This window comes from Polyodon spathula, chromosome 16 (genome assembly GCF_017654505.1).
Source record: "Polyodon spathula isolate WHYD16114869_AA chromosome 16, ASM1765450v1, whole genome shotgun sequence".
NCBI classification, from domain to species: Eukaryota; Metazoa; Chordata; class Actinopteri; order Acipenseriformes; family Polyodontidae; genus Polyodon; species Polyodon spathula.
The window spans coordinates 26,528,430-26,547,284 of NC_054549.1; the positions used below are offsets into that span (position 1 = coordinate 26,528,430).

General features: G+C 37.9%; 2 protein-coding genes across 2 annotated transcripts in view; both read right to left on the reverse strand.

The window, feature by feature from the left end:
• lamb2 (laminin, beta 2 (laminin S)) overlaps positions 1-14,219 on the reverse strand; it is a 51,143-nt gene extending 36,924 nt beyond the window's left edge. Inside the window, exons 1-2 of the mRNA XM_041273210.1 lie at positions 14,072-14,219; positions 13,659-13,735 (exon numbers count right to left, since the gene is read on the reverse strand). Of these exons, the coding sequence (XP_041129144.1) occupies positions 13,659-13,695 (37 nt within the window). The 5' untranslated portion in view covers positions 13,696-13,735; positions 14,072-14,219. The remainder of the gene's footprint in view (positions 1-13,658; positions 13,736-14,071) is intronic.
• A 2,524-nt stretch (positions 14,220-16,743) lies between these two features.
• Positions 16,744-18,855, reverse strand: part of LOC121328995 (laminin subunit beta-1-like) — a 79,924-nt gene continuing 77,812 nt past the window's right edge. The window contains exon 35 of the mRNA XM_041274158.1: positions 16,744-18,742. Within this exon, the coding sequence (XP_041130092.1) occupies positions 18,606-18,742 (137 nt within the window). The 3' untranslated portion in view covers positions 16,744-18,605. The remainder of the gene's footprint in view (positions 18,743-18,855) is intronic.

Sequence of the window (18,855 nt, forward strand, 5' to 3'; positions counted from 1 at the left end):
TGGCCCTGCTGCAAGAAAGGAAAGTCAACAAAATACTGTGGGAAAAACAAAAGAGGTCATTCTGAGCTCTTCTGAAGCTCTCTTCAAACCCTTTCCAATTATATAATTTCAAAAGCACTGTAAAAACTGACCTTTGGCTCTGTGTAGATTTCACATGTAAAGACCCCTGTGGCTAGTTGAATGCCATATGTTTAAGTTCTTGCTGCTCTCTAAATTCCTGAGAATCTATCCAATAGCTGCAAGCCTGTCTTTTGCCATTAAGTGCAGGTAGGAAAACTGTTTTTTCCAGAGAGTTTTAAAATCTAAGAAGACAGCTGTAGGTCAGTCGGAACAAAGGTTTTAGTGAAAAGTGATTTAAAGGTTTGGAAATACTAAAAAAAACTTCAATTCAATGACAAAAGTTTGGAGCAGAAGTCTTTTTCAACACAAAGACATTGAACAAAGAAGACATTGAAAAAGACTTCTAGTCGAAAAGTTTGTCAATGATTTGAAGTTTCTTTTACTGTAGTATTTCTAAGTTCCGCACTAATGAGTGTTTTATAGCAAAGCTGTAGAGTCTGCAATATTAACTTTGGTTTTGGGCTCAGCTATATTACAGAGTAGTATTTTATGGCAGCTCATTATAACTTTATACACTCCTCAGAAACACATAACTACAAGACATTTCTGCTAATGTCTTTATTTGCATTGACTAAAGGTGATAATACCTATCTAGGTTATCTCTAAGGAGCGAGGAGCTGTGTGACCTTCTGAACCTAAGGTGTGCTAATGGCCTGGGTTAGTTTAATGTTCCTCTCCATCCCAGGTTATCTACTCTCCAGAGGCCATCAGCAGGTCATTCACACCACGTGTGTTTATAGGGAGGTGAGCCTGGGACCCAACTGTCTTCTGTCAAAGTCTATAATGCACCATCAATCTAGGGTTCAATGTACTCAATGTACACTGTTTTAGTGGAGCTCCGGTATTAAAATAGTTGATTTGTTTTAAAATGTATTAGAACACCTCATTTCTTCTGTTTTGATTTTTTGTGCATATGAAATCAAACCATTGTAACTCAAAACCTTGAACATGGTAAAAATAGGCATATTACTGATTGTCTAATTTAATAGGCTACACATGATGCAATTAATTTAAAATAGCAAGAGAAAAGAAACGCATAACCACCAATGGTATAATGCTTGAGACTTTTTAGAAGATGCCTAATTAAAGCACAAAGTGGTCTAATATTTTCACACACGAGTGCCTATTGTTTCTATATCACTGATTACTGAGTGGAAATTAAAATTTCATGCAGGTAGGTATATACAGGATATAAATGACAAATCTTTAGGTGTTCTAATAACTTTCAGGTTTGCTCCTTTTGTCATTCTTTCCTTATCTTTGCAATCTTTTTGAGCTGATCTTAATGTAAATACTCAAACATTATCTTTGTTTAGTCAGGTCAATCTGATGTTAAATAACCACCTTTATTATAATACAAAATCTTACAGATTTCCTAAACAATGAAATAAAACAATAGGTGAACAAAAATAAAAATAAAAAGTAATTGGAGCACAGCCACATCCCAGTTCTGCCTGCTAAAAAACAAACAATAAAATACAAAATCTATCCGATGTGATCCCGGCGAACAAAAACTATTAGGCACAGGCACATCATACACTCCCCCGCCCCGCCCCCTTCAGAATTGGGCTGTGATTGAAGAGTTGGTGGTTGGGGAGGAGGAAGTGGCGGTGGTTGTGGAGGAGGAAGTGGCAGTGGTTGGGGAGGAGGAAGTGGCAGTGGTTGGGGAGGAGGAAGTGGCGGTGGTTGGGGAGGAGGAAGTGGCGGTGGTTGGGGAGGAGGAAGTGGCGGTGGTTGGGGAGGAGGAAGTGGCAGTGGTTGGGGAGGAGGAAGTGGCGGTGGTTGGGGAGGAGGAAGTGGCGGTGGTTGGGGAGGAGGAAGTGGCGGTGGTTGGGGAGGAGGAAGTGGCGGTGGTTGCAGAGGAGGAGGTAATTCGAAAGCACGGCAAGACTGAGTTGGCGAAATAGGTTTATATACCTTATAGGTAAATGGGAACTTGATTGTAGATTAACCAATGAATGTACCAGGCACTTGTACTATAGAAACCTTGCAAGCTTTCTATTAATGTGCTTTGACTGTGAGTTAAGGAGTTGCTCTTCAGTTCTAGTTGCAAGCCATAGGCTAGATCACTCAGTGTCTTTGTTAGTCAGCACCAGCACCATCTAGTATACAGCACTGCATTGCGAGCAAAACAAAGAGGAAGCTTGATTGAAGTCGCAGATCATTACATGGAGCTGGCTCGCACGTCCATAAAAACACGTCGGCTGCTCAAGCCCACATTTAAGACCAGGTGTGGCAACCAGAACTGAACAGCAGCTCCTGACATGAAAGCACCTTAACACTGATCTATCAAAAATGAAAAAATTGCTATCAGAACCACACAGAACGTTCGGAAACGATCATCATAAAAAGGTAATGGGACATTAAAAAAAAAACTTGAAGGGGTCCCAGAGTGGCTCAGCTGGAAGAAGTGCAGCCGCGTGCTGTGGAGGGTTAGTCAATACAGCGCAGGTTAGCGTCCTGGCTGTGCGAAGTAGACTGGTCTTTGCTGGGTCAGGCTCTCCCATGAGTTAAGGAGTTAAAGCTGGCAGGGACTGTTTCTCCTCATCGTTCCACGGAGAACCCTGCTGGCCAGGCGCCCATTGAGCTCAGAGCAGACACCTGCAGGGCTGGCCTTTGTCCTCCACAGGTCGGTAGCTCGCTGACATCTGCTCTTGAGTTTACTGGGTGAAAGCTGGCTTGGTCGTGGGATCGGAGGAAGCCCACTGAATCTTTGGGTTTTCTGAGCCATGCGGGGAATTGCTGCGGTGAGGGGAAGAGCGATTGGGCATTCCAAATTTATAACTGGACACACTCAAATTAAAAGAATAAATAAATAAATAAATAAATAAATAAAAACTTGAAGCTACCTGCTCTTTAACTGCGCCCTCTGCATGTGTGGCAGGATATAGAAGCAAGTTTCTGTATATAGACCTGCCGAGACAGTCGGTCTGGTCTGGTTCAATAAAACAGGCAGCGTCTGCATTTCAAAATAAATATTTATGACACTGCGGATGTCAGACATTCCAGCCCACATCCTGAAATAAATTTCTTTAAAAGGCTGGCAGGCGTACCAGTCTTGTGTCAGGGAGCAACAGAGTCTCTGACAGTGGCAGGTGCTGTAACTGTTAACCTGCTGGGCTCAGCTTCAACTGAGGAAACTATTTACAAAAGATTGAGCCTGGGAGATATTCATGGAGCTTTGAGCTTTGTTTTAATCACACAATCTATGACACTCTCAACAGCTGAAGCACCGGGTTACATGCATCAATTTGATATCTCCACAATGTAAATTGCAAATTGATTTATTGTTGCAGAGTATTAAGGTTCAACAGATTTTAAGTCAATAGTTTCAGGCAGCAGCATATGTCATTGTTAAAGTCAGAGTAAAATCTATAAAGGTCAAGGAGACTTCACAAATGCTTTTAGCATTATCAGTCTAGCTGAACTCTATAGTAAAAGAACCACATAAATTGACCAAGCACTATTGTCTCATTGTTACACATTATTGACAATTGGTTATTTTAATTTAAGACCAGGTGTGGCATTAATGAATTGCTGCCCCTAAGATTTTTAAACATTTTTAAAGATAACATGATTTTTTTTCAGCAATTTTGCAGTTTAGAGCTTAATGCATGTATCTATATGATAAGGATTTCTGAATAGAGCCCATTGTTTCAATAGTAAGAATACATTGGTCAAAATCAGTACAACTGGAGACATTTGATACAGAACACAGTTAAGTAGAGCAACCTCTAGCTGGGTTAACACATCAGCACGCTGATACTTCACTATGTCCTAAGGCACAGTTTTTACAATAGCACCCCACTGATATAACAGTCCCTTTGTTGCATGTTTGTTTTTGCAATATGACCTCCCCATTCCCCTCAATACAACATGTCTTTACTTGCTTCACTATTAGTTTGACTCAGGAGTCAGGCTTGATGTGTTTTATTTATTTATTTATTTTTATTAAACAAAAAACACTACTGTACATTTTTACAAGCAGTGGGAAGGAAAGGTAACAACACACATACAAAAAAAAAAAAAAACAACAACAAACAAGACGAATCACAACAAGGTTAAAACGTATTGTCCAAATATTCAACATTGCAGAGATATGATATTAGGTATCTATTGAGTTTGATAATGAGGTCATATAAGCTTGACTATAACAACTAAGAAATGGGCTTAATTAGAGAGATATTGATATTCAAGCCAGAATGATAAAAGGAATTGAAATGGCATTAGCTCACCTATCCCTCAAGTGCACTAAGAAAGGGGTTCCACATTTCATCAAAAATATCAGTATGATTTTGAAGTGTGCAAATTAAATACATTATGGCCCTTGGCAAACCTCAGTCAGACCACCTCTGTGCTAAAGAATGTCCAAACCAAGTTCGAGTGCACTTGGGCAAGATGTTCTCTCCACAGTCGATATGCTGTACATGAATGTTAATGGCTCTGTCGTCTTTATCCGGGTAATGCAATGGTATTATAATACATCTCAATGGTAGTTTTCTTTTTTTCCAGTAAGGAACAGGCACTGCCAGGGTGCAGTATCATTCATAAAGAAGGTGGTACTGTACACCACAAGGCTGCTTGTGGTGGCTCAGAACTGGTTGTTCGCCAACAGTAATTCAGGCTGTCACTGCCAGCCATTAGGAGCAGGAGCTGTTAAAGCTGCTGGTACAAAAACTGATGATGTCAGTGTCCGGTTTAGATTGACTGGCCTTTTATTAGACCGTCTTAGTTAAATAAGCAATGTAGTGTAAGGGGAAATTTGAGATCCTTTCTGGATTTAGCAGAACAAACAGAAGAAAATGAAATATTCCAGCTTTGACACAAAAGCCCAGGTGGACTCTGTTCTCCAAATAAAAGCAACTCACTTTGGGGGGGGATAATTCCTGAACCTCAACCCAGAGTTGAGAGCATTGCAAAATCAGAAAAGAACTAATTGTTGTCAAATAAAAATCTACTTCCAATCATATCAGAATTACTTTATAAAGAAGAGAAACCACCCCCAATGGATGACGACCCAGAAGTCCAGATATGGACAGTTATCACCCCAAAATGTACCTAAGAGCACGAAGGAGATAAAAGAACTGTATTTCACATGGTTGGGTGCGAGACATTTTTCAGACAGTTTATAGACTGCAGTTCTTAGGTTTGTTTCTTTTCATTGTTAACATCCCCGACAACTTTTTACATGTATATCTTTAAATTATGTTTCAAAGCTCTTTTCAAATTGTTTGCTGTAGAGATCTGTCGTCTAAATCGCTGCTGGAAGAGTAATTCATAAAAATAAGTGCTCTGGTTTTTGTGTTCCATACCATATCATGGACTGTTATTGCCGTGCTACCGGTTTGACAATGTGGGCAATAATCCTGACACCACCTTTCTTTTATACCTGCCTGTTTAATCACAGGCAGGTGTCCCTCATTTCATTACAGCCAGATGAAACTCATTGTGGCTTACTCCTGTGGCATTCTGGGGGAATTAGTCTTGCATGAAACCCTCAAGAACTACATCTTCCTCTCTCCTCCCCCTACTGTGCCACACTAAATGTTTGGGCTGGACAATAATTACATTTTCAATTATCAATCAGGTCTATGGCACTTAACTCTGTATCTCGTTATAGACAAAACAGTTGTGTACAGGAAGCATTGCTGCAGATCCCTTTGTGCTTTAGATAGTGTGATTATTGATATAAATTTTTCAGGACAATAAATAATCCAGATTAAATTATGGAAAATCCCACGCTAATCAATTATTGATCCAACTCTACTATTAGTGGTATAACAATATTCTGATGTCACAATGCTATATGCAGTAAACAATATGGATTACTGTACATGCGATGGTTCTTGTATGACGCATAATAAGATTGAATGATCATTTAACGATGTAGTATTTTGTTAAAAGACAAAAAATAAATGTGTTATGGAAAGCACATATTCACACTATAAAACACGATGTACTCTTTATTCACTAACTATCTGGTGAACTACAATGAGTTACGTTGTGATTTTGGTCTTCTACAAACATTGAATACGACATAACATGTAACTAAAGTATCCTACAAAGTGAATCGTTACACACGGTCTACTACATGTGCTATATGTAAGGACAATCTCACGAATTCACTGTTCGCAATATTTCAATGCTTTCTCATGTGTAATTTATATAGTAAAATATACGGTATATCGAGTCCCCCAACCTTCTTTTACAGTGTGTATATTTATTTTAGATAAACCACAGGCTCAAATTAGCTTCTTCCCAAGCCTGTCTGGGGCAGCAGAATGTTATCTCAATGCACTTCCTCTCTGGCCCTTGTGTTTCTCTGGTCTTCGGAGACTATAATTACTCTACCATACAACAATGAACTTGCCTCTACAATCACTCTCCTAATTACTGTGGCAGTTCCAACTACAAACACATTTACAAATTGAACAGCCGAACCTTTGAACAGCTGAACCTTTCCTTCCTGTGTAACTACAGGCTTTGCTGCAGTGAAATTATCCAAGAAGCTGGTGGCTGGGAGACCAATGATCCTAACCCAGTGCAAGATGACATCTCCTTTTTTATAACTACAAACTGCCCATTGTATTTGCATACTGTAATTTAGGACTGTAGTGTAATCCAGGACTGCAGTGTTGTGGTTAGGATATGATTTATCCAGTCTTTGTGTTTGACAAAACAAACGTCTCTATGCTTTTCAGTCCATCGGTCATTCCAGATTAGTGGAACAAATATTGGAGAGATGTGGTTGATGATATATAAACTACATGTGATGGGGAAGAGGGTTTCAGGGCTGGCATTCAAAAGATGATTTTTCTCTATATGGGGGATTAATTACACAAATAACATTAGTCTACTGGGGGGGGTATGGGGGGGCAGGCTATAGCAAACCAAAAAAGAGCTCAGCCTTGCTATTCGTTTCTTTCAGCAAGTTATACAGCATCTGTGTTGTTTTTGCTGCACACCGGACTGTGACAGCTGAGAACTCTCTCGGTCAAAACTGCGGCACGAGTAGGGGGGCGTGCTACCAGACTGAGTGCTCTGTGATTGGTTGTTTATGTTCCGTTAATGTGTATCCGTGTGACCTGGACGTCCACTTTCCTGGACTTTGTGTGTGTGGTGTGTGTGGGGGTGGGGGGGGGGGGGGGGGGGGGGGTAATAATAATGTACCCAAGCAGGAGGAGTCATGGAAAAAATTTTAAAACTGATTTCCAGGCCTGGAAAAAGTATTATAAAAGTCTTGAAAAAACTGCCTTAGAAAAGGTTTACACTATATGTTGTTTAAAACTACCGTTTTGTTTTTTCTGTCTGTTTCCTTGGCTATTTTCCTGTATTTTACTTGTATTTTCTGTGGTTGCTAAGTAACGAACTTGGCAACAAAGGCATATACGTCACTACTTAACCACTGCCAGAAAAGTGTGGGGGTATATACATTTTTTTATCGTGGAAAACAGTAAAAACATTGGTTTGATCCAAGTCCGCACTGCACCGTTTACAGCTGACGTTAGCAGCAGCGCGTCTGCAACAAGATGCTGGCAGTTTTGGTTTGGAGACTACAAAACAAATATGTATTAAATAATACAGGCTAGGTAGTTGTTAGTTTAGTTTGTTTTTATTATGTATTAATTCAATTATATTCATTAAAAAAAGAGGAGAGAACCAGACTTTTTTTTGTGTGGTTGTGTTTTTTGTGAACAGATTTAAGTTCGGCACGAACTCTAAATAAAACGTTGTTACTGTTATTAAGCACGAGTAATAATCTGAAGTGGTGGTATTTCAAAATAACAAAATCATGGTTTCACTTTAATGAAGTACACTAGAATGGCTTTACTATTAAAAAAATGTTGTTCTTTGTTAAAATCTATTTTCAGATTTCATATTAAGCTTTTTGTGCCCATTCAATCAAACCAAGTAGGAATTTGCACCATTTAAGACGTTTTTCAAATCAAATAAGTAACTGTTAACCAAAATTATTCTTATTATTTTTATTATTATTATTATTATTATTATTATTATTATATGGTTAACTTCATATAATTGAAGTATATTGTACGTGTAGACATTGAAAAACGCGACTGGTCCCAACAATAATAAAAGATAAAAAAAAACAAAAAGTCAAATGCAAAGTTTTTTTAATCAGAAACGGGGGGGGTACCAATGTCTTAGTCACATTAGAATATAATGGTCTGTGTAAAGATTGTACTTACAATTGTCAAACGTTTTGTATACCGTAAATTTTACCTGTAAGAGAACATCAGTAAAAATATATCTTTCAAGAGTTATCAAACAATATTTTTTTTTGCGGGGGGGGGGGGGGGGTATTTAATTAAATTAAATTTTTCTCTGTGTCTATGTCGACTGCTGTACCGGGACGGAGGGGGGGGGGGGGGGGGTGGTTAAGGTCGATTTAACGCCTGTCAGTTGAGAGCATTGACAATTGACAAAGACCTGCTCTTTCAGAGCTGCTCCAGGGAGCTGACTCCCTGGTATGTGTCATTATTAAAACTGTCCGTGCCGGCTAGCAATGTTTAACAGGATGGGATTAGTGCCAGTTAAAGCATCAGTATTCCCAACAACCTCAGCAAACAGAGAGGAGGAGAGACAAGGGGAGTGTTGGGATCAATAGAGGAGGAGAGACAAGGGGGCTATCAAGCTAAACAGTGTTTTCAGTGTACATGCAACAGTGTAACGCATTCAAAATCTGAAGAAATGCTCTACGAGATGACAGACGCGGAATCAAGTATGACACCCTGAGATGTACAACATGCTGTGTCAGAATCATGCAAATCTCTAACTAAGTTTTGTAGGAACAGTTAAACTTGTCAGTAGTCAAAAACAGTAGTCTATGTTATTGGTTTTAGTGTACTGTTTAAAAGCTGTTGTGTATGTTGATGTAAGTAAAACTACATTATTTTGTGACCTTTTCCGTGAGTTGTTGTTTTTTTCTCCCCCACACCTCGCCGGTGAAATGTATACAAAATTAGTGTGGCAAAATCGTAGCCTTACTCATAACATTACAACGAATCATTATAATTCTATTCAGTAAACGTTTTATTTTACAACTGTGTATCCCGATAATTTGTTAAGAACTGACTTATAATAGTACAATGCATTATGAAAAGGTTCTAGTAGGTTCTAACTAACAGCAGAATACAAATCAAGTAAAATCAGGACACTATTATATACTGATACACTTCCCTAAATCAAACTAAAGGCTTTTTAGAAGGCTCTAAAGTGCGTTACTAGATCATGTTTTTATGTATGTGTTGCACTCTCTCCTTCCCTTCTCTACCCAACACTGTAATCCAAGGAATTTCAGCTCTAACTGTGAAATTTTAGGGAGTGACTGGCCCATCCAAGCCAAGCGGAATATCCTTTGAAAACGAACCACTTGCAATCTACAAATGACGAAATGATGCAAAATGAGGTAATATTATTATACTATAAAATATGAATTGGAAGCATGTGTAGCAGGGCAGAGGTTGGGCATCAACCGGAAACCACAAATCCTCCAAGCGAGCATCTTAACCAATATATGAAAGAGCTCATGTGTACACATAGTTAGTGAGCTTTGAAACCTCCAAACATGGACTGAGGTCAGGATCTGTAACGGCAGCTCTCCACTTAACTGCTGGATTTCAATCTACACGGACCGGTGCAGGATTGAAGAACAGCAAGTAGCGAATTCCATGAAAGCTGTTTCACCAATACACTCATTACAGCTGTCAGGAACAACACAGGGATTCAGGACTGTCATCCAATTTGTAACCCTCAATAATAAAACTTTTGTAATGGTTCTTACTTTCTTTATTGCTGGTGCTTACCTTTCTGATCATAATGATTCCATAATGAAAGTTAGATTCTAACTTTGTTCGTGTTTGTTCTCACATATCCTATATTCATAAATTACTGTAACTCATTGTACAGTAACTTTTCAGTCTGTCAAACAAACTGTACACGATCTCCCTAGCGGGTTCAGTAAAATATATTAACAGGCAAGACACCCTGTAAAGCTATACAGCAAAACCTGATGATGAGGGCTTCAGAACAAGCTAAGTAACAGAGATTGACCTGATTACATGCTGCTGTAAACCAATTTAAATACTTTATGGCTTTTACACTTGGCAGTTATTGCTAGCAATTACTGCTAGCCATAGTTGCTAGCAATTAATTGCCAGTGATTTTTCTAATCTACAATTGCTAGCAGTTCCATGGAAATTCAACCTGGCACTGACAACTACAATACATTATATTAAGTACTTAGGTTATATACTAACAGCATATTTTTCAACAGCAATTTGTGTACTATCAGTTATTGCCATAAGTAATTGTCAAGTGTAAAGCCACAGCTCTTTAAAATCACAGATTCATCTGTTTGTATGGAAAGTCAAATAATTAATACTTGAGAAATACTGGAGGGATCTGTGATTACACAGGAAACTTCAGAGTTAACTAATTTTCCAAATATATCTATTGGGAATTATACAGGGGCAGCACTGGTTTTAGCAGTAGAGGAACATGTTGTTACTCTTGAAAGCTGCTTGCAAGATCCTGGCGTGACAAGCAGCACTGGTCATCTTCAAGCTCTGCTATATACTAGCTCAGAAATCATAACTGAAACTATAAAGCAGCCTTTTCTACATAAGGTGTTTTCCCAACAATTCACTATAGTTTCAGCCATTAGAAATAGGTCCAACTATTTCTAAACCTGTATTTAAATCTTAGTTCAATTTGCTGATTTTAGGCTAGTTGTACTTTACTTTAATCCTCTCCACTTTCATGAGCTACCATGGGGGAAAAAAAAAAAAAATCTTTTTAAACAGCTCAAGGCAACAGAACTATTCAACGACAGCCAAATTCTATGTAAGGTGCTCTTTTTAAAAATGGAGAAGCCTTCGAAGTTCTACCATGCAGAACCTGTGGCGACTACCACAGGGTTCATTTATTATCTACAACTCTAGCATCGCTCTATTGTCCCAAGTGGGCTGGACAAATTGGAGGCCAGAAAGCTAGAGCTACATTCCCCAGATAAAGAGCAACCATGAATTTGCTGAGGAGAACAGCTGTGAGATACATAAGACCATCTGGTTTGAAAATGAGGAACCCGTCTGTGGGGGGTGAATTGTGGGAAAAAAAGGAGAAACCTGCTTGTACTTTAACAATCAGACACACATGGTATACTTTCATTTAAAAAAAAATAATCTGAATTTTACAAGCATTCAAGTATGGGTGTGTATGGGAGAAGTCATGAAATTCTCCCCTATAAAACAGTGTAAAAGCATGGCAAAGTGTAATATAGCACAGTGAAAGTGTGGTTAAACATTGGTAAGCACTGTAAAGCTCAGAGAGGTACAGTAAAGCATAACAAACCAAAGTAAACTAGGGTAAATACATAGTAAAACAATGGGAAACTTGTAATATCTTTGTTCATTAATACATACAATAATTCTGCTGAATACAGGCAGAGAAGCACTTAGTACTCTTAGTACTTTGTGGGGTTTACAAAACCTGCTACAACAGACCCCGTTAATCTGTGCAGATTGGGACCGATTTGAGCTTGTAGATTTGGATTTCAATTCAAAAGGTTGACCAAACCATACAACCGAGGTTACAGCAGTCTAATGAACCATTCCCATCTCAGTGGACAGCAGACACTGACTGACCTGCTACACAATGCCCAGCTCTCAGAGTATTATTCGAGTGATTTGGGTCAGTGTGCTTTTTTTTTTTTTTATTCTGCAAATGTGGTCATCCTATGAAAAGGACACATTGGTTAATACAGCCACTGTATTTTGGGATGAACTGGTTACATGGGAACCTACCAACAAGCCCCTTATAAAGTCACGTAGATCTTTATGCTATGCCATGTTTGTTGCTGAATAGCTGCACACAACTTTCACTCAGCTTAAAATCTCTATACAAAATCACTGTTGCAGAGACACAGACAAAAATAGACAGCAAACATTTAAAAGTCACTTCCGATTTCATATACTGGTTTACCTGAAAAATGTATTAAGATTAAGTTTTTTTTATTGTTGTTCCTAAACTAATAAAACATTTTGAAAAGGCAATAAACAAGTGAACACAACCAGAACCCATGAATACCAAACATTTTGAAAAGGCAATAAACAAGTGAGCACAACCAGAACCCATGAATACCAAACATTTTGAAAAGGCAATAAACAAGTGAGCACAACCAGAACCCATGAATACCAAACTGCCTCGGTTAAAAACAGTTCCTCAACGAGAGATGCCATGCTGTAAAAGTGAACAGTGGAATTTCTGAAGCTGAGCACTGCTTCATCGAACAAAGCTCTGCAAAGATTGAAAGCCACTAAGCGGTAAACTGCTAGTCACAGAAAACTAAAAAAATCTGTTTGGTCTGTGCTATAACATACCACACCCTGGGACTCAGGCACTATTGCTGTAATAATACTACCATTTACAGGTGAGTGACTAGTTATAATTCTTTTGAAAACCGACACACTTTGCTGAACAGAACCGAGTATCCAGCACCTGCAGATAAAACTCAAACATAACAATCTGGGAGTGACAGGGGGTAAGGACAATCTTACATACAAGTTTGTCTACTCGACCCTTAGTCATATTAGATTGTATAGGGTGTGAGGAAAGGGTTAGGGAACTTGATACATGCTATTCAGGAATCAAGGGTTCTAAATTAGAATCTACTGCATACTGTGACTGGAACTACATTCCAGGGCACACAATAGCCTAAGTCCTTACAGAAGCATAGACTCTACTGTAAATTCTGCTACAATTCAGCTAAAACACATAATGGTAACAGAATGTGCTTACATGAGGATTAATGCTTCCACCTAGTCCAATCTGTGTATTAGTGAACTACCTTAGTAATGCGCTAGTAATAAGTAGTACGAGTTTAAATGTATGGTTTATAAAATCATATATTCACTACAGCTAAGAGTTCCAAAAATGTAATACCTTGTAGGCTATGCACAACCCTTTTGAAATTTTAAAGGCAATAGGACTAGCACCGTTTGTGATTAATAACGACTGCGATAACCCCCCCCCCCCCCCCCCAAAATAAAAATAAAAATAAAAAATAAAACAACTAATAGTAATAATAATAATATATCAAACTAGATCGACTTGATACAGCAGAGGACGTGATAGAAAGTAACAAACATTTACACTTGTAAAAATATCAACAAACAACACGCCACTGTGTTCCTACTACAAATATTTATTGTAGTGAACAAGTGTAAACTAAACTATTTGCTTTTTTTGTTTGTTTGTTTAGCAAAAATGTAATCAAGCGCATCTTTGCACATTTACATGCAATAACCTAGTGCTTTTACGGAAAAAGTCTATCCATGCAAAAACAAAATGTGAATCATTTTATTTATTAATTATTATTATTATTATTATATAGCAAAGGAAACATCGGACTAATATTGCCAGGTGAACCTACACATCAACTGAACAAATCTAGCGTTTCCAGGACTCACTGCAGCACTTCCCATACGCTAAATAGATACATTAATAATAATTGTACTTACCACATAATAATAAGAGTATCTCCTTCATGACTTTCATAAATGTGCTGTTATATTTAAAACTATTTCCCCGTTAAAACCTGAAATATAAAAAAATAATTGGTTAATCGGTGGGGAAACCTTTAAACAGATCGAAAGTGTTCACAACCCTCTGGAAGTATTCCGTAACAACCTTTGCAAAATCATTTCTGAAAGTTATAACAACTCCTTTGAAAGTTTTATTAGGCTAAAAGGGGATTTTTTAAGCTTTTCAGCTTAAAAAAAAAACCTGCAACTTTGTAAAACCAATTAGGGAAATGCACGTTTGGGAAAATAAAGTAGGCACAACAAAACTGTGCTTCCATACAGTACATTTTAATTTGCACTCAACGTGCTGGTAATAACATATACAACAAACAACCACCACGTTTACTTACCAATGGGCCGCGTATCCCCGACTATAAACTGAAGTGAAGCAGATCGCACTGTTATTTAAAGCGCATAAAAACTTTTCACAAAAGTTCAGAGCAGCAGTTGTAACAGGAAAACTATGTGATGGATTTTACGGGTGGGACTGAAGAGAAAGGGGATATCAAGAGCATTGAGTGATTTAAGGTTTGCGGCTCCTGTTCACAGACGTCACTAAACATTTAACACAGCCTATTGCTTTTCAGAGGTTTTCTTTCAAAGCTTGCATTTTACTTTAGATAATGGTTTTCCTGCTGTTTTGTTTTTCTTTGTTTAGATTGTTAGTTAAGCATAAGCCTGTTGTTGTCTTATAGGTGAAAAAAAAAAACATCTACACTTCGTGTCTACTGTCCTTTGTTATTTAATTCACAAAACAGTTAAATGTTCTGCAGTGTCTATTCCTGTTGCAGGGCACTTGAAACTCCACTTCGGGTTTTCCTAATGGCCTCTTCCCAGTCGAGCTCTGAGTCTAAGTAGCGTTTTCAGGCTGGAATGTACAAACTGAAAGGCCTCCTGATCCGCACAATGAAATACTTTAACTCCGGCCCCGGGTCGGCTCAACAGGTACAGGTATTAAAAAAAAAAAAAAAAAAAAAAAAAAAAAAACGTAGTCAGTTGTATGTTGTGTAGTTTTCATTAGTATCTATTCAAGTTATCCAGGTCTTAATTCACTATAACTTTAAGAAAATAAATAAAAAATAAAAAACAAATTATTTACTATTTACTAATAGTTGTAATTCATTCTAAAAACTCTCCCGTGGGGGGAACATTTTAAAATACGTTTATTTTTTCTATTTTAATTTACAATTCAATATTAAAAGAACATTGCATCTACTTTCCACTTAAAACAAAATAAACATAGAATGAAACTGCAAAAGAATGTAACATTCTTGGAGGTGTTTATTAGTAGTCAGGAGTGTATACGGCAGGCTAAACAAGGGGTTAATGTAAACTGCAGGGATAGAAATCCACCACATACTGCATTCTTGAAATAAATGGTACTGGTGGTTATTTCTGGAGAAGAAAAATATTTTTAAATGGATTTAAAACAACACTCATTGGTGTACTTAAAATAATATGAGAAAGGTTAGACAAAAATGGTTTTCTTTTGATACCACTAGTGATACCACATTCACATGGGTTCTCCTTGTTTCTCAAAAAAACTCATCCTATCATATTTATTTTTAGAATGCAATGGGAAATGTGTCTGAACATAGCAGTACTCAAAGCACAGTATTTCAGAACACGAGTGACGCAGTGAGGCAATGTTTTGTGAAGACATTCAAGATGAAAAACCATGAAGAGAAAAGACAGGAGTTCCCACGATTGAATCCTCTGGGAAGGCACTGATTAAAGAACAGCTGTTTTAACACAAGATGTGATGCACCATGTCTGGACTTCAGTACCTTAATAAGCAACTTGCTAGGGGGCTGAAGATTATAGACTATAGCTATCTGTACTAATGCATGCTTACTATTCTTTATAATCACTGCTTGTCATTTTCTGTTTCAGCTATTACGTCCTGGTAGTTTTTTGAAACTCAGAAGTCTAAAGCACCTCTGTGGCCTCAGAAGGGCTCTGAAACATGTCTCCTTTCTAAGTACAGCTGGTACATCAGAGTGTAACTGTTAAGCTGTCGCCCTGCAACACTGCCCCCAGTGGATGTATGAAATACATCAGTAAGGCACCAGAAAGTGATGTGTGAAACAAAACATTAAACAAAGTGATTCTACATTAATTGATATTTCTTTTGTGTATCTGAGCATCTTATTCAGTTATTCTGATAGATATGAAGACTTTACTATGCTCTTTCCCCCCCAAAAATGTGGTTCTCCACATGGCAGGATTGCTAATTTACGAGCCTGTCATTCCTTTTACTTCTGGAGCCCTTGGTTTGATGAAGTAAAATGAGTTTTGAGTGTAACAAATCTGCCAACTATCACACATGAATCCATGAACAAATACAATTGTGTCAATATGTTATTCGGTGTTATGTTTATTTTATTTGTTATTTTAAACAAAAAAAAAGAAAGAATTCACCTCTTATTTGCCATTCACAAGGAGACATGGAGCTTCATGTCTAAAGTGTTTATGTTGAAGGGCCCTCAGTGAGATGGCAAGGTTGTCAGTTAGTGTCACTGGTATTTTCACCTGCTTCATGAATGTGCCTTCAACTGTGAGTCATCTGTGATGTTCAGAAACGAAAACAGAACTTTACATCTAAACCCATGTGAAAAAAAAAAAAATAATAATAATAATTTAATCTTTTAGAGTGCTGCTGTGAGTGTGGAAGGCACACAAAGCATAACTGCAGTAAAAGTGGAATTTACTGACCAAGTTTAACAGTCCTCTTTACGAAGGATTAACAGGAGGGAGTCTATCTCCTGAGGAGATTTAGGGACAACAGATAGGAAGATTTTAGAATATTGAGTTCCCCCTACTGGAGAAAGAGAAGTATCACATCCAGATTTAATTTTGAACTGAAATTTTAATGTTCCATAGTTCTGTGGTGAAATAAGTGTTACAAAAGCCCTGTATGTTTATTAAAATGATACAGGACAATACATTCCAATGTGATATTTGATAATTCCCTAATTAGCACACAGTTACATTTCCACCACACCTCTATTAAAATGCATATGCATTATGTTAATATAGAGCTGGTCCTGATAGGAGGGAGATATTGGGATTGACTCACATTAGCAGACAATGGTATTAATGGCGAGCTGGTCTTTAAATAGCTGGCTTTGAGAAAAAAAAAATATTCGCAGTTTTGTCAAAAACACATTTTAACCAGAAAATAAATACTTCTTTCAGCTTTAGAAAAGAAACAGACAACACAACAAACTAAGAAATCTAATATATCAAATGTATATTTATTATCTGTGTGGGTCTCTGTAATTACACATCTTTTTCAGAAACAAAATACTTATTTAGTAGAACAGATTTAAAGAACACATTTTAGCTGGTATTGGGGGTGAATCAGTAATGACAGGCATGGCGTTTGGCTTCTTTTCGAGCGAGGTTACCCAGCTAATATCCTCTAGGTCAATGATTCCCAAACTCTGGCCCTCATGCATTCCACTACAGATATTATTTCCAACCACATTCTGAAATGGACTAAAACTGTTGATTGGAACAGATCAAATGAGCAAGATTTAGGAACTATCCTCCTAGATTTTGTTACAGGTTTTAACTGTATGAATAGGTGTGGAATGGATTTCATATCACAAAGCAGTTCCAATGTAATTACATTGTTATTGAAACTGAAAACTGATCTCCAGTGCATATTAAAGACAGCATTCACAGGTATTGTAGTCTGTGAGAATTATCATGTGCATATCAAACTACCAAATAGAAACAAACAGGACAGTGGCTGGGTGACCCTGATAAACACAATGTACAGGCACTAGGGTAATATGTTGTGTTTGAAAACATGGATAACAAACTAGGCAATGTACAGCCTCATGTAATACCTGAAGCCATCAGTGGAAGCACTTGATAAGTCCTGCTTTTTAGGCATGTTTAATTAAGAGTTCTCTATTGTTCTATAAATACTGTGACACAAGCCACTTTCAAAACCAGATGATGAAATGCACTTGCTCTGAGGTTTTCGATTGCTAAATTCTTATTGTTTGTGGAAATCTGACAGATGTATTCATTAAGATGTTCTCTTACTGGAATAGGCCAGCTCATTTACACTGGGGTAAATATAAACGTATATATTTAATTTCTGACTGCGTGCAGCAGTGTGTCTCTGAACCTTTTTGATTCAAACAGCTGTTTCTGCAAGTGATTCAACAAGAATGGTAAACCAAATCAATGTCAAATTAGGTCACCATGATCTACGTCCACATACAATCTCATCAACAATGCAGTTTCGTCAAAATCAGAAAAGAAGGCACCATGGTCACCGTGACCTAGGTTTACAGAATGTGGAATGTAACAAATGTCCATGCAAAGTCTCAAAAACAGGTCTCAGCTCTGGCAAAAGGATGATTAAAACTGGGTGAAGATTAGAACTGGGTGAAGAGTATATACATATGGATTTATTGACTGCATACCTGTTGATAGTAAGCAGAGGAAACAGAAGCAGTATTAAAGACAACGCTATAACCAAGTAACCCAAAATCCCATGTCCAGGCTATCTCACCTACAGAGAACCATGTTCAATCCCTGGAGTTATTTACCCCATTCCTGTACCTCCATATTGCTTTCATGCTGCTGTGAGGGCCTAATAAAACACAAGTGCCCAATATGTAATCTAAACCTTGGGAAATGGTTCAGGCAGGTTTAGAAACAGCATTCAGCATCACTGTATCTGCATTGACCTGAACTGTAGTTATTATCACCCCTTAAGAAAGAAGAGGACAGTCAACATGTTTGTAAAACACGGGCCTTTCCCAGAATGGAACAGTTGTCATAGAAAATGGTGTTGACTGACTGGTGCAGATTGTGTCCGGTGACCTGCGGGGAGACAGAGGGCTGCTTCTCCCCTCCTGGCTACGAGCAGGTGCTGTACTGCGTCACGTTGCTTCGAATAATGTTCCTGATGCTGGTAATGTTCTTCTCCAGATCTATCAGCTCTGTGGCTTGAGCTTCCATTCTCTTCTCGTTCCTCCCAAACCTCTTCTCCAGTTCTAAGCGGGGGAACAAAATATTAAAAACATGAAGATGCGTACTCTTACTCAGTCCCTTAAACGCTTGTCAAGTAGCGTTGTAACAATTAATCAATTATTGATTAATATGACTT